Raw genomic sequence first — 16798 nt, forward strand, 5'->3', positions numbered from 1 at the left:
AGGGATATCCAGTTTAAAGGTTCTGTGCCCACGGCTCGAACTTAACGATGGCACTGACGGCAAATTGCCGTTATTGAGATATAAATTGCCGTTATTGAGATATAAATTGCCGTAGGCCGGGAGCAAATAATGGCAGAATGTTTTCATCTGATGTACATTAGTTGCCAGTATATAACATTAGTACATTTAAAATATGTCTACATACAGCAAAATAGCCTTTCTGTATTATTATTTTGCTGTAAAAGTCTTCTCTTTTTTCAATTGCCATGGACAGGGTTTAAATTGCCGTCGGTGGTTTGTTTTTAAATTGCCGTCGGTGGTTTGTTTTTAAATTGCTGTGGGAGACAAATTCTTAAGTTCGAGCCCTGTGTGCCAGTGTACTAGACATGATTTTGACATGGCAGGACACTTGTTTAATAGTAGGCCATTTTAATCAGTTTCTTTTATTCTTGTTTTATGAGTAGTTTTATACTGCTTGGTGAGTATGATATATACATTTTTTAAATGTGTAAAAACCTAGAAATTAATTAATCTTTAAACTACTGGATTCATTTTTGACAAAAACCACGATGAGTGGGTAGAAGTTAATATTTTTACTGACATATTCACTTAAATGTTTTATAAATACATAAAATAAAGTTCATATCTGAATCGATAAGTATTATTTTTGTGGGTTTTTAAAAAAATTATATTTTAGATCAGTTAATGTTGATTAAAATTATTCCTGATAACAGTGGTTTTCTGACCGACCTTTTTTTTTTTTTTTTTAATGAACTATGATTCATATCCCAATATTTGATGATTTTTGTTGTAAAACGATCAAATTTGTTATCAAATTAACTGCCACAATCCGCTATCAATCCTTGAAAATGATCGTGACGTGCCGCTATTGTTGTCAAGTGAAAATACTTGCTTGAAACCACTTTTTAAACTCAAAATTCCAAGGTATATTCCATTGAAAAACTAAAAACAAAAGCTACTATGCTGTCAAGTAATTTTTTTGCTATGTTACATTTCCATTTCTGGTTAGTGCCATGTGCAAATTGGTGGGAAATATGAATTTGGAAATGTACTGTATACAGTGTACAGTATGTCGTCGGGCAAGATATTTTGCCTGCAGTAAGTCAGAAGGTTGAGCACCACCTAGTTTTGATCATGTGGCTTATACTTAGTAAGTAATTGTGAATATTTCATGGATACCAAACACTGAAATTAATATTCTGTGTATTCTAGGGCAATTCCATTGTCAGGTGATACAAATTTGGTATCTTTTGTAAGGTTATTATCTCTAGTGTCAAATATTACATGTACTTCAGATGTCTGTTTATGAATATTGACATTTACAATTTGTTTTTAATTTTAACTTTAGTTTTCATCGGTCAGGCACTTTTTTTTTTTTTTTACTTTTTTTTTCTTTTACTTTTTTTTTCAGCTGACAAGTGCTGGTGCACCTTTTTGGTCTGGTCCCAAAAGATGCCCTCACCCGATACCCTTTGATCCACATAATGTAAGTTGACTTTAACTTTGTATATTCTATGGCTGTTTATCAACTGGTAGTACACACAGTCCCATATCAATGCCATTTAGATCATTGTTAACATTTGGTTAAACTTTCTCTATTTGCCTTGAATCCTGTAATGAAAGGCTTTCTGGTTTAAATAGGATGATTTGTTTATTTTAGGTTTTGGAAGTGCTGTTGTTTTCCATTTTGACAAATTGCATATTAACCTTTAGACTACTGGATTAATTTTTAACAAAAACCACGTTGAGTGGGTACAAGTTTATAATTTTTACTCACATATATTCACTCAAATGTTTCATAAATACATGAAATAAAGTTCATATATGAATCGGTAAGTATTATTTTCGTGTCTTTTTTTGTAATTTTTATTGTTTTAGATCGGCTAATGGTGGTTAAAATTAGGCCAAAAAAATCGAAAAAGTTGCCTTTACTTACGGGCATTTGTGGCCAGCTGTCCAGTATTTATGTCCATTATTCCCGATAACAGTGGTTTTCTGACCAGAATTTTTTTTAAAACCCGAACTACGATTCATATTGCAATATTTGGTAATTTTCGTTGTTGGTAAAACTATCAAATTTATTATCAAATTAGCTGTTACAATCAGCTATCGATCCCTGAAAATTACCGCGACGTGCCGCCATTGTTGTCAAGCGAAAATACTTGCCGAAAACCACTTTTTGAACTCAAAATTTCAAGGTATTTTCAATTGAAAAAATCAAAACAAAAACCACCATTTTGAAAAAAAAATCTTTTTTCTTTAATTATATTTCCGTTTCCGGTGAGTGTCGTGTGCAAAACGGCGGGGAAATATGAATTGGGGAATGCACTGTATACAGTGTACAGTATATTGACTGACGTGACGTCGGGCGAGATATCTCGCCTGCAGTAGTCAGAAGGTTAATGCATTTTTTCCATGTATTATTTTGTTCTATATTTCACTTAAACATCTAAAATAGAACCTCAGTGATCACCTTTAGTAAATATGGTCCTGTACAGTTAGCAGTTTACATTGGCAGCTAAAATAAGCATCATGTTCTAAAGTTCTAAAGTATGCAAAAACAAGATCTGCATACAAAAACACTACAGGAGTTGTCAAAAATGAAATTAAATGGTTATATCTCATTTCTTAATCACAAATAAGAAAACATTTGGTAGTTACTTATCTTCAACTTATTTAGTACACTGTGTATTATTTCATTAAGTACTAGTGGTGCATATACATGTATGAACAGATTTTTTCCCTTTGTGTTGCATAATATGCAAACCATCACATTTAGTTAATGCTTGTTTGTCTCATACTCATTTTTGTTTCTTTGTTATTTAAATATAGGATTTGCATCTGGATTATGTGATTGCTGCTGCAAATCTCAGAGCTGCAATATATGGATTCAAGCCGTCTCGAGACCGTAAAGCGATAAGAGAGATGGTGTCCAAAATATCCGTGCCAGAGTTCAAACCAAGGTCAGGTGTTAAGATTGCTGTAACAGATGCTGAAGCTCAAGCAAGACAGAATGATATCTGTGGCAAGTATTACTTAAAACCCACAAACCTTTGTCTGCAATATTGTAAAAAGTAACCTTGTTTACTGAATGACCCAGGGTTTGCCTTATATGGTTTAATACATAATAAATCAGGATATGTTTAAAAAGTTGCTGATAAATAGACAGTCTGGGCCTGTGCTTATAAAACTTGCTAGTCTAGACTCCAATCTCTAGTGATGTCATGTGTACTGTTTCTGTGACCTGTACACAGACCTGTCTCCCTTTATGATTTTGGCATGAAAACTACACTTTTAAACACAATTATGCTACTAGGATTGCATATAAAAATTATCTTTGTCCAAGTATGATTTTTGAAACATAATATTTATTACTAACTTAGTTTATAAACGTCTTTGTGCATTAACTGCTTTAGTGTCGCCAGTCATAAATTATGTTCTTGTAACATTCACCATGTTCAGGTGGCCAAGCACACACATGATTACTAGTCTTGATATACATATACAGTCAAACTTTGCTAACTCGAACTTGAAGGGACCGGCGTCGTGGTTAAGCCATCGGTCTACAGGCTGGTAGCTACTGGGTTCGGATCCCAGTCTAGGCATGGGATTTTTAATACAGATACCGACTCCAAACCTGAGTGAGTGCTCTGCAAGGCATTTCATTTCATACTGTGAAAACTGTGTGCCCCTTTTCCCTCCACTCCCCAATCAAACCTTTTTTTCTTTCTTTCTTTTTTACTGTATTAAATTTTATAAAATTTGATATACATACATACATAGTATGGATTGCACCCCCCCCCCCCCCCCCCCCCCCCCCCCCCCCCCCCAATTTTTTTTAATAATTACTGGGTTGACCCCCAATATAAAATTCTGTCTACACTAGTGTTGAAAGCTGGTGGAACATAACTAATACACTTTAAAAAAATTTAAATTTTTTAAAAGTACAAATTCACAATAGAATCATTCAAAATAGTTTGACACGATCAACTCTTTTTGAGTGTGAAAACAAGCAGCATTAATGATTATTACTAGTTCTTTGGTGGCAACCAAACTGTAATTATGTATTGTGCAACAAGTCCCTCCGCCAAGTACAAACATTGACAACCAAAACCACATAGGATCATTTCGTTCCGCTTACCTGGCGATCAATTAGTTTGTAATTAAAGCTTAATCATCGACAGCCAACACCTTGCAAGACATCCACACTTCATTTGGCTGACAGTTCATTCTTTCTTTCTTTAAAATACTACCGTCAACAATTGATTACTCCATATACTTCAAGCCCTCCCGTCCCGGAGTTGCTCACTGGCGATGTCAGAGGCCAAATCCGTGGTGGGGGTGCCTGAACCTATTTTTGGATATGGGAACGTAAATAGAGTTCCCATATCCCATACACTTCAAGTTTTGGAAGTGCATTATCTATTAAATCTCTATAGTGAGGCCAAAAAATTAGTTCGAGAGAGATGTTTTCGAAGTCTGTTATTACTTGTTTGTATAGCAATTCAGACGGGACCATCGCTTCAGTTTGAGAGATAAAAGTTTTCAAGAAATCGAAGTTTGAGTTACCAAACTTTGACTGTATCTGCTATCCTCAAATTACTTAGCAAGATATGCATAGGATAACATGGTGAAATCACTTCAGAGGTCATGCTTGTCGAATAAGACAATGGAGAGTTCACTTTCTGCTGACAACTTAACAGTGCCAAACGTATTTTTACAGAATATAATCCCCTACTTTGTTTTCCAAATCAGAAGGGGACATTTAAATGAATGCCATAGGTTTCGCTCCCTAACCTGTTTGCCCACTCAGTTTGTCTTCATATCAGTTTGCCCCATACTATTCCCCCCATGCGAAAATATCATTTCACCCCCAACACACTACTAGTTTGCCTCACAAAAAATCCTTTATAGGTAAATATAGGTAAAATAAGTCATGTAAGAAAAACCACATTGACGGGGGTACAAGTTTATAAATTCCTCTTGCATATTTACATTAGAGTTTTTTATAAATAATGTTCAGAATCATATGTGAAAAGGTAAGTATTATTTTTGTGGGTTTTTGCTCATTTTTATATTTTAGAGTAGTTAATGCTGTTTAAAATAACATTAAAACATTATTTCAGGTCTAAACAAGTGTGAGTACATAATAAGTGAACCATTCTAAGTTAGCTTTGTACTCCGATCCAACAAGTTTGTCTGCATCTGTTTGAACAAAATCATTTCTTTGGCAGTGAGTTTGTGGATTTCAAATATAAACCTTGGGACCAGTTGGCAGATAAATAATAGTACAGGTATGCATGTGAAACAAAGTGCTGGCTAAATGAGCAGTAGAGAAATACTTTCATAGTTTGTATATCACTTTAACTACTATTGCCTCTTTTTAGATGGGGATCAAATTGAAGGAGTTCTGAAATCCATTCCATCTCCAGAGAAACTGAAACAAGTGAAAGTGACACCACTTCAGTTTGAAAAGGATGATGATTCAAATTTCCACATGGACTTTATTGTCGCAGCATCAAATCTTCGAGCTGAGAATTATGACATTGCACCAGCTGACCGTCATAAGGTAAGCGGTTTGCTCAAATACATGTTGATGAGGTGATAAAAAAACTGAAGTATTCACTCCATTGTTAGACTGTATGCTTAATTTCAACAAAAGCCCATTGACTGAGTTACAAGTTTATTTCAAGTATTTTGACCAGTAAGGTTTATGAATTTATAAAATAATATTCATATCTCAGGGTTGAAAATTAACATAAAAACCATGGTCGCCAACAGGGCCAGTTGGAGAAAACTCTTACTGGCCCATCTCAAATTCAACTAACCCTCCAAGTATCATATTGAAATTTAACTCCACAGCCAAAATCAAAACTTGAATGTTCTTTGTTGAATAATAGCCATGTGTTCACCATACATAATCCATTTGGACAAAAGGAAACCGATGAATTTGCATGTAACATCATAATGAATAAAGTTAAAATTCATATAAAAACGTGTTATTAAGTATAAAATCCATACCAACTCAAGTAACATTTTTTTTTAAAGAAATCCTTAATTAATAAACATGTTTATTTATAAATTACCGTTAAATTAACAGATTAAATCTCATTTTTAATACAGGGGGTGAAGACAAAATGCTAGAACAACCAAGGTATGCAGGTTGACTTGCATTGTCTCTGAGTAAAAGCTAATGCAGTGCAAAGAGATCAAATACAGACCTGTGTGTGCTTTAGTAAACTAGTCTGAATGGCAGTCCTCTTGTGGCAATGCAATAGAGATGAAATAAATTTGTGCCGATGTAAGAGGGATGCAATTTCCACTAAAGGATTTCCTTGAGAGTGGCTGTCATCATAAAGATGAGGCACTAGATAGAGATCCATGGAATTATCTACTATTTTGCCAAATGCCCATTCGACTTTGCATTATGCAGAGATAATGACCCTGGTCATGTATTACGGTTTTGTCGTTCAGATTAACTTGAATGTTCCATCAATTGCCTTAAAATCTGTATCATAAAAGAAGATTTAACCTATGTAGTTTGATGGTAATTTGTGAAGAATTTTGTTTTTAATTTTCAAGGAACTTTCTCTCTCTCCCTTCCCCCCCCCCCCCCCCCCCCCCCCCCCCCCCCCCCCCCCCCCCCCCCCCCCCCCAAAAAGAAAAAAAGAAAGTTATTTGAGATGATATGGGTTTAAAACTTAATACATTAATATGTTTTTATATGAATTTTATTTTTATACATTTCAGTTACATGCCAATTCATTGATTCTCTTTTGACTCAAACAGCCAATAGACGCAAAATTAATATCTTCAGCTTTAGTAGTGTGTGTGTGTGTGGTTAGATATTGTAAATGCTACACAAGTAGGCTACTAATAAAATAAATATCTAAAAAAAAAAAAAAATCTGTGGAAAAAACCCCAAAGAAACAAACAAAATTTTACCAAAATATATAATGTACTTTGTGATCATGTGACAAAGCATAAAAAAGTACTTGTTGTTTATTACAGTAATCTTTGGACAGTTATGTCATCATGGTTTTGTTCCAAAATAATATAAGCTAATAGTAAACTGATGGCGAGTGTGTTCTTTATTGTAATTGTTTGATTACATTCTTACATTCAAATGAAAATAACACCCGGAAAGCTAATGACATAATTAGAAAGTGATGTTATTAGCAATTGGAACAGGTCAAGTTGAAGATTCAAGGGTCTACAGTTAGATTGTAGCCAGGTATTTTTTTCAAGGAATACCAAATATACATTTCGTTCCGTAGGAAAACGATTCAGTTTCCAATGGACATAACCATACCAAAAAAAGTCCCCTTTTTCTTACCACAGTGAAGCCTCTGGTAAAATGAAACTGCCAGTGGTATATCTGCATCCCCTGTCCTTACTTAAGAAAAAGACACCAACAACAGGACTGTCTCTTTCTCTGATACAATATTAGGCATGGGAATATCTGTAACGAGTCACATGTAACACGAGTAACAAAAAAAAATGGGATAGAATAATGCAAGTCGCAATGATTTTACTGAATGTTATGGTTTTCTTTTAATTTTTCTAATCAAGATAGCTTTTAAATTAGTTTCAGAGATTTATCAAAGAGGTCAGTGCTATAATTTTTCCCAGAATCCATCTCACTTCCTGTTAGTTTATGAAACCACATGCTCATTAAGCTTAAACAAAATATTTTTATCCAACATCAAACACAAAGTTCAACTAAAAGAATACTGGAAATAATACTTAGAAACCATGTAAACAAAGTTAGAAAGGGAAATTAAGGAAAACAATGGAGCTGTTTACTCTTTTCACATTTTGACTAATGTATGGTAAAATTAAATAACTGAGGCCATTACAGTTGATGAGAACAGACAAACCTGCATACATGCCAGTTTAACTTGCACATTTTGTGTTGAAAAAGCTTAGAAGAAATTTGGTCGTAGGATCGAACCACCTCTGTGGACCCATTGGTTTTTCTTTCCCAACCAGCCAGTGCTCCACAACTGATTTATCAAAGGCTGTGGTATGTACTGTCCTATCTTTGGGAAAGTGCATATACCTGCTGACAAAAACTGGAAATGGCTAGCTAAATCTGGTGAAATATTTTACACTCCCAACAATTTAATAAAATAATTTAACCAGGCCTTCACTATAAACCACTGGTCATTTTGGGTTTCAAGGTTTCTAACTGTCCAGAAAAGCTTCATTTTGGAGTTGCATGTATGCAAGACATTAGTGTCTTCTTTAAGGCTTCCTGCAAAACTATTAACCTTTTGCAAGAATCAGGGTTTATATTTTCAATTCCTAGAAGATGATAAAACAAATTGATTCATTTCACAGATCCAAATTTCGAACAAAAATATTACTTCCAATATTTAGACATTGAAGGTTTAATAACAAGTTTGGTCAAAGACATACTCTCTGGAACCAAACTTAGTTTTACAGCAACAGAAAGTTAGAAATACATAATACCTGTGAGCTCAAGTGTACTTTATTAGTCGTGGGAAATATGTAACGCGAGTCACGTTGATTATGCAAGATCTTGCCTATATATGGAATAAAATTTAATTCACTTTCTATGTTATCTGATAACCTGTTTAGTTGTTAATGAATTAAAGGTATTAATTCATTCTTGTCATTTATAATTTGAGGAGAATTTTGAATAGTGTTATGGTCTGTTTCTGGCACTTTCCTTTTTGTGTAACGCGAGTCACGTGACAGACGTAATTAAAATATTAATTATGTAATCATGTTAGTGTTTTTTTTTATATCATTTAATACATTAAGCAAATAGGTTCATGCATACAATAGTTGGAATCTTAAAATATATAACTGTAGCAGATATACCAAGATATAGTTTGAAAAGTGGGCAAAAAATCTTAACGGAAGTCACGTGGAAATGCCCATTATATTTTTAACACATTTTTTTAAAGATCTGTTCACATCAATATGTTTTGTAATTAAAGAAATCATTATACGACATTTATATACAGTAATGTAAAAAATGTGGTCCAGTAAACTATTAAACTTGTTTTGAATAGTATATGTTCTGGATTGTTTTGCAAAGACTGAGAATTACTCAACTTAGTGTCATGGCAAGTTTTAATTGCTGTTGAGTATTGTCAACAATCACAGTGAAAAACTGACACAGAACACAAATTTTCTCTTCGTGATGTGGATATCGAAGCAGTTTCCTTCTATCTGAGTCTATTAATTACTGAGAATGAACATTACACATTTGTTTTATATGCAAACAAAAAATAAATAAGATTTATTGAAACGTTTTGCCTCATTTCTTATAAATTGCATATTTTACACTAGCTAATAATTTCACACATTTTTATATATTATCGTTAATAAAATATCAGATGTCTTTTTGATGGGTTTTTCTGTTTTTCAGAGCAAGTTAATAGCTGGAAGGATCATTCCTGCAATTGCTACAACAACAGCCATGGTAGTTGGCTTGGTTGGACTTGAGCTGTACAAGGTAAGATCAACGGCAAGAAAAATGCCTGGCCTTCTCTACTTGGTTTGCCTTCATGCCCTTCCTAAAATTCACAAATTTGGAATTAAAGTTGCATGTACAGCAGTATTCTTGCTTCTCCATTTAAACGTGGTGGCCCGCCCCGCTATTGCATTTTGCCGCCCTCCTTTATTTTTCTGCGCCCCTCATTATTTTCCCACACCCTACTATATTTTACAGCACCTATTTCTGCAATTTCCAAATGCACACTTTTTTCCACACATAAAAAAAGCAATGATCAGTCTGCTCACTGGACATCAAAGGAAACAAGCTGCGTTATGTGTACGAAGAAGCAACTGACGAAAAATTTATGACGGTTACCGTAACATAATTTAACAGTATTTTTAACAGCCTCTATTTCATCCCATACCTGTATCCATTTGTATGTTTAATACACACAATAAAAGTTATATTTTATTTGAGTAATGAAAACATTTTATTTTTCGCGGATTCGGCAATCTGTGATTGGAAAAAAAAACCTTATTTGATGTCATATTTGTCACGTGATCAGAACGGTCATTCTGTCTTTTGTTTTCACTAACTATCGTCTGATATTTTGTCCTCAATTGCAGATATAATTGGTTGTAACTGATGGTTCTTACTTTCTGTCATTTCTGCCATTCTGTTTATTCAGCAATTCTTTATAAAATATTATAAACTTTTAATTTTGGGGGGATGTCACTGCTTATAAAAACAACGGAAGTGGTAGTGTTTATCATTAAAATCATTTATCTTGGGTGCCAAATAATATATACACCGCCTTTACAAAAACAAAACTACTTTTTTCAGCAGGCGATATTTTATCACAGCGATCGATGAAGATGAAAATAACAAAAAATGTATCTGACATTAGGGGATCACTTTACAAACATCGTTATTGTTTTTTGTATATCTTGAAATCTTTATTAAAATAACAATACTAAAACTTTGATTGGTTCAGCAAAACCGGAACTGCCCATGAATGTCAGACCAACAACATCTTCGGTCCAGTTGAAAGATGAGACGGCTTATATTTTGTATAAAACTTTTTGGACTTTTTTGTAGGCAAAATAAGGAGTATGTCTTTCCACAAACTCAACCAATACAAACCGGCGTCGTGGTTAGGCCATCGGTCTGGGATTTTTAATCCAGATATTGACTCCAAACCAATAGTGGGTAGGTGTAAACCACTTGCACCGACCAGTAATCCATAACTGGATGACCAATGAAATATGCCAGTGTAGACAGATTTCATCCAGAGTTAATGTTCTTGTGATATAGGGATAAGAAAATACCAAAATAAATAAAACGTCACATTCACCAAACTCTGTAAGACATCTGTGAAATCAATGAAAATCAAGATAAACAGAATATGCCGGATTGTCAGTATGAACACATGCTTGATCTTGCTACCTTCACCCATTACAATAGGTATGGTTAATAATCTATTAAACTTGGAAAGAGGCACGATTATTTCATAACGTTTTGGTGTCCTAATTACTGCGAAACTGCCATCATTGTTTAAAAGGTAACCACAGGCAGACAGTAGAGGTATGATCGCGTACCAGAAGAAAACATTTGCTTGATCAAAAGGAGGGTTCTACAACTAAAACCAACCCTCTGTGCAGGCTTCTGTGTTTGTAATTATATAAGATCTGTTTGTAATTTTTTAATGAATTTACCGATGTACAACTGTTACAAACTTCATAAAATTGTGTAGCATAGTGAAGTATTTTAAACTGAAAACCTCAGAAAATAATGTCAGATGACGTCATTATGTCAAATGGGACATTTTTATGTAAAGCAGGTCATGGGAATAACGTTAGAAATTGATTTATGAATTATGTCTAGTTTTAACTAAATAAGTTGTGCTGTTTGCTACGCTACACTATTTTATACAATTTGTGACTGTTACACATTGATCAATTCGCAACAAAATGACAAATAATTCTTATATACTCTTAAAAAAAAAAGTAGGGGAACTCTAATAAGAATTTACAATTGCCAAAATTGTAAGGTATATTAGCTGTGGGGAATGGTTATATGATAATAATGAATTAATTGGGCAAACATTACAACCAGTGGTTCAGTATTACAGTAGGTTTTATGACCACCAAAGATCTTGAAGAACGATTGGGGTCAGAAGTGAAATTTGAAAGTTGACATTTTTTTATCAGTCAGTTGCAAATTCAAACAATAAAAATGACTAAAAACAAAACAATAACAACTGTATGATCAACAGAATGAAAAAGATTGGCAGAAGTAATGTTCTGCAGTGATTAATGGACCTTCCTGGAAATTGTCAAAATCGAGAATGACATCCCACGCACCTGTGCGGGGCAACTGCGTGATGCATGTGCAAACTATGGAATGTGTTTCGGTGTGTTGATAAACAGACCTGAAGGTTCTTTGCTAGGATGTCTGTGGTCAAAACATATGTTCGGTCTAATAGTTGATATTAACATTAATATCTCAGAACCTCCTACTTTTTGTGAAGAGTTCAAGCGCAAAACACGATATAAACCATTTTCTTTCTTTTTTTAGTTAAATTTTTTTATTGTATGTCAGTAAGGGATAATCCTTATGAAATTTTATTGGGTAAATCCCGTTTTTTTGTTTTTATCAAAACGCGATATATGCCAATTAAAAAAAACCCCTTTTACTGAAGATAAAAAAAAATGGATATATCACGTTTTGCGCCTAAACTCGTTCTTTTGTTATTGAATTTGTATCCGAAATCTGCAATAGACAACATCAGCCGGATGGGACTTTAAAACTGTGCTGGTTTACACAGAAATCGACTGTACTTAAAATACTCCTAATCACAATTCTTTCTATTTTCAGCTTGTTCAAGGCCACAAAAAGGTGGAACTCTACAAAAATGGTTTCGCCAATTTGGCTCTGCCATTTTTTGCATTTTCTGAACCACTTTTGGCACCCAAAAACAAGGTTAGTATTATGGATTACGGACATAATTGTTTCTATTAAAGTAGGTAAGACCTTTTGAAATTGTGAGTAATTTTAAATCCTAGCTATTGTTATGTAATATACAAAGTAACACAGAATTATTTCCATTTTGTTAATTATTTGTACATCACTGGCCAAATTTAAGTCTTATTGTCCTTTACAAATGTTTAATACTGCTTAGAATATGTAAATATCTCGTTTTCAAATTTAGTATTATGGCAAAGCTGTGATGATCTTTAGTGATATATAAATTAAGCTTTAGACTGCTGGACTTATAGTTGATAAAAATGTTGCTGGGATACAAATTAATAATTTCTACTTACATTTTCACTTTAAGCATTTATAAATACATAGATGTTTATTATTACCTTGTGCACATTCTACATGACTTCCAATTTGTCATTGTTATGACATGTGTGATTCCCTTTGAGATCATATTGCATTGCTTTGTGGTTTTACCGGCTTTGGTCAATATTATTATTTGTTTAATTTCATTGTTTAAATAAGTGTCAATGTCTTATTTTATGAGAGTAAATTCTGTTCTACTGGGGATGGGGTGGGGACTTGGTGCAGCTGTCAGTCCTGCAATACTGTCTCTAGGGATGTAGATCATGATAAAACTCACAATGAACATTCATCCCCCAGGAAGGACTAATAAAACTCAGGTTCATGGTCTGATCTGTTAATATTCATCTCAATTGAAGTTAAATTTACTAAATTAAAAAAAATATTTTAAAATTTAATTTTTAGAAAAGTGTATATACTGATACTTCTATAACTTGGACTCCAGAGGTCCAGAAACTCTGCCTTATGTACAGCCGAAATACAAAACAAACTCTACACTTGAATTATTTATTTTTTCAATTATGGTAGGATAGAAAATATGGTTAATTGATTTGCTGTATTCACCCTTTTTTTCCTTCAATTATACAGTCACAGAACAATTTATTTAAAATGTATTGATGTGAATTTACCGTTAGACCTTTAAAAAAACTATTGTTTTTCCGGTTTCCTGACATACCCCGAAATGTTTTGAAACAAAAAAAACAACATTTTTTTTGTTTTTAAATTATGATCCCTGAATTTTTGCAATCAGCAAACTAGATTTGGAACACCTCAGTTTGATTTGATTTTTTTTTTTAAATCCTATGACCTACCCTATTTTTTTCAAGCCTCGAGGATGAAACCTTTTTTTTTTATATAAGGCCTTATTGGCATGAATGCTCTTAAAACTTAAAACTAGAAATTTCAATTTGATAGTTAATGTGGTTTGTATAACTGATAAAATTGTGTTCTTTGGTTACTAATTGTTTAGCTAGCAATGCAGTGATGTGAATTTTGTCTGTTTCCACAGTACTATGACACTGAATTTACACTGTGGGATAGATTTGAAGTACAAGGTGAAATGACACTTCAACAGTTCCTAGACTATTTTCAGGTGAGGTATTCTTGGTAATGGTATTCAGCAGTTCTAGAATTCTTTTCAAATTCACTTGATTGAAAGTTCGCTTATCCAACTTTCTACCTAGTTTGTTACAAGCAAAACATACTAAATTTCTAAAAAGCATCCATCGGTTCAGAATAATGTTACCTACAGTAGTAAGTATCTAATAATGCATAATTCTTATTGCTGTTGATGGGACCTTTTCGTGTCTATGCTGGAATGACGTGGACCAAGCCTTTTCATGGTGTCAAGCAAATAGTGGCATGTGGTGCTGTGTCGTGTCCACAAGATAAAGAAATTGACGGCACACTGTCACGCTACATAAGGGTTAATGCTCATTCACTCCCACCTGCAAATTAGTGATTATAGACAGCAGGTCTTTCTTTTTCTTTTTTACCACTGTTCCAAAGTAATAGTGCATTTACAAAAACACTATTCTGTATTCCGAATGTACTATCCCTTCAAAGGTACTAGTAACTGAAGAGTGTATTTACAAAACCAACTCCGTCCATTATTTGGAAAAGGCATTATAACCACACCCAGTGTTTCCTCTAGGGGCCGGAAAGGACCCCGCACCGACTCCATGAATTTGTTTACCGGGACTGTAAAAATTGTAAGAATTAAAAAGAAAAAAGGACTCACCTCTGTGATTAATTCGCCAATACTATAATTTTGTTTTTAATGCAAATGCTAGTAGTAAAAAATATACTAGTATTCCCAAATATGTACATTGTACTGTTTTATATTTACCTTTTTAGTGTTCAAGATTAAAAATGTTGGGCAGTATCCCAGTTGGATACTAACATTTCCAAATCTGGTATCCCACCGGAGAATTTAGTATCCCACTTAAATGAAATTCATAAATAACATCGTAACAAACTTGGACGAAAATGTTCTCGTTCCCAGCTTATAGCTATGCTGTAATCAAAATCGCAAAATTTGTGATATTCGCAATCAAACTGAATCGGCAAAAAAGGAAGGAAATGTTTTATTTAACGACACACTTATTTATTTATGGTTATATGGCTGAGGACCACACAGATATTGAGAGAGGAAACCCGCTGTCGCCACTTCTTGGGCTACTCTTCGATTAGCAGCAAGGGATTTTGTATATCCACCATCCCACAGACAGGATAGTACATACCATGGCCTTTGTTACACCAGTTGTGGAGCACTGGCTGGAATGAGAAATAGCCCAATGACTGACCGCGTATCAAGTGAATGCTTTACTACTGGGCTACGTCTCGCCCCGAATCTGCAAAAAGATTTGCTGCATCTATTTTTGAGTAATACTGACATAAATTAATATTTAGCAGTAATCTATAAGTGTTTCTGACATTACTAATGATAAACCTACTTGTATCAATTTTCTGCAGATGTGGAATCAATATCTCAAATAAAATTTGAAGGGAGAAAATATCCATAAAAAACAATAGCGACTTAGCGGTTCCCAGTCTATTGTTACGCCGCTATTGCTCCAGTGTAGCATTAGACTGGGTACAAGTTGGGGGGTGGGGGGTGGGGGGGGGGGGGTTATGGCATAGCATTAGATTGGGTACAAGTTGGGGGAAATATTGTTACGGCATAGCATTAGACTAGGTACGAGCTCAAACATAATGTTACTGTCCGGTATCTCCGGGATATCGTTAATGTTGAACACTGCTGATGGCCAGTGAAGGGAAAATAAACTATCATGATGATGATCAAATGAAAAAACTAAACAAATCGACCATATGTCAAAACAAAAAAAAAGATCTACAAGTCAATACTTTTTATTTCCTTTCATATGCAGCAGTTCACTAATGAATATATGGTCACCACTAATCTATGCCCCATCCCTACTAATGTAATTTTATTCAAGTCCCAGTTAACAAAATGTTGCAGTGTCATTTTGGGGCCATGTTCCTGTAACTACTCGGGTGACTGGCACCCAAACAGTTGGTACTGTAACACAATGCAGCCATAACTATGTAAACGGTGACCAATCTGGTCAGGTTTTTTAGGGTTGCACATAACCATATTTATTTGCGAACTTCCAAATGTTTATTTATTTAATTGTTTTTACATAACATTACATAATTAAATTTTGCAAGACTTGCAAGAAATTATTTTTAAGTGCATTAAATGATGAATTAACACAAATTAAAAAAATATATTTTATATATTTAAAAAACCAAATTGGTTCCCATTTTATTATCAATTTGTGGGTGGGATTATTATAGTATAAGCCTTTTAAACTGTGATACAATTTTTGCTAACAAATATTTTTTTGGTGGGGAGGGGAAAGTGATTTCCCATTACACATACAAATAAATATTAAACATCAATTTATTGTTTAATGTTTAATTTCAGTCCATTTGTTTAACGCTTCATTCATTCATTACGATACCTTTGTTTTACTCCAATAGCCAATTAATTTTTTGGTAGCATTTTTTTTAATGACAAATTAGTAAAAGTATCCACTGACTAATCCACCCATCTGTTGTGTAAAGTAACAAACTATCGAACACAATCTCAGTTATATCAGTATTTGAAATTGTACATCGAAAAATTATTTACTTTCTTTTAATGTTTTATTGGTTTTATCAGTGTTAAAATTTAGCAAGTGAATTTTTTATCATGACCAGTGAATTTTTAATCCACTGGTCAGTATGGGAAGTGATTTTGTTTTTAATTCTAGAACCTCTGATATACATACACAAGTAGGGCTAGTGGATATTCAAACATGGCTAGTGAATTTTAAAAATCACCATTTCAATGCCCCCCAAAACCCCTAGCATTTTCTTCCCCTTGGCGGCTCAGTATACGTCAAACTATTTTGTCAACCCTCTGAACAAAAATCCTGGGTGAAACACTACACA

The 16798-nt window shown here is 33.9% G+C and overlaps 1 protein-coding gene across 4 annotated transcripts in view; it reads left to right on the top strand.

The window, feature by feature from the left end:
• The window catches only part of LOC121368250 (ubiquitin-like modifier-activating enzyme 1), a 75645-nt gene that overhangs the window by 52314 nt on the left and 6533 nt on the right, over window positions 1–16798 (top strand). For all 4 annotated transcript variants that reach the window (XM_041492901.1, XM_041492902.1, XM_041492900.1 and 1 more), the window contains 6 exons: window positions 1433–1507; window positions 2854–3046; window positions 5409–5590; window positions 9425–9511; window positions 12371–12475; window positions 13848–13931. In XM_041492901.1, coding sequence (XP_041348835.1) covers window positions 1433–1507; window positions 2854–3046; window positions 5409–5590; window positions 9425–9511; window positions 12371–12475; window positions 13848–13931 — 726 coding nt within the window. The remainder of the gene's footprint in view (window positions 1–1432; window positions 1508–2853; window positions 3047–5408; window positions 5591–9424; window positions 9512–12370; window positions 12476–13847; window positions 13932–16798) is intronic.

The sequence above is a fragment of the Gigantopelta aegis genome, chromosome 3 (assembly GCF_016097555.1).
Source record: "Gigantopelta aegis isolate Gae_Host chromosome 3, Gae_host_genome, whole genome shotgun sequence".
Taxonomy (NCBI): Eukaryota; Metazoa; Mollusca; class Gastropoda; order Neomphalida; family Peltospiridae; genus Gigantopelta; species Gigantopelta aegis.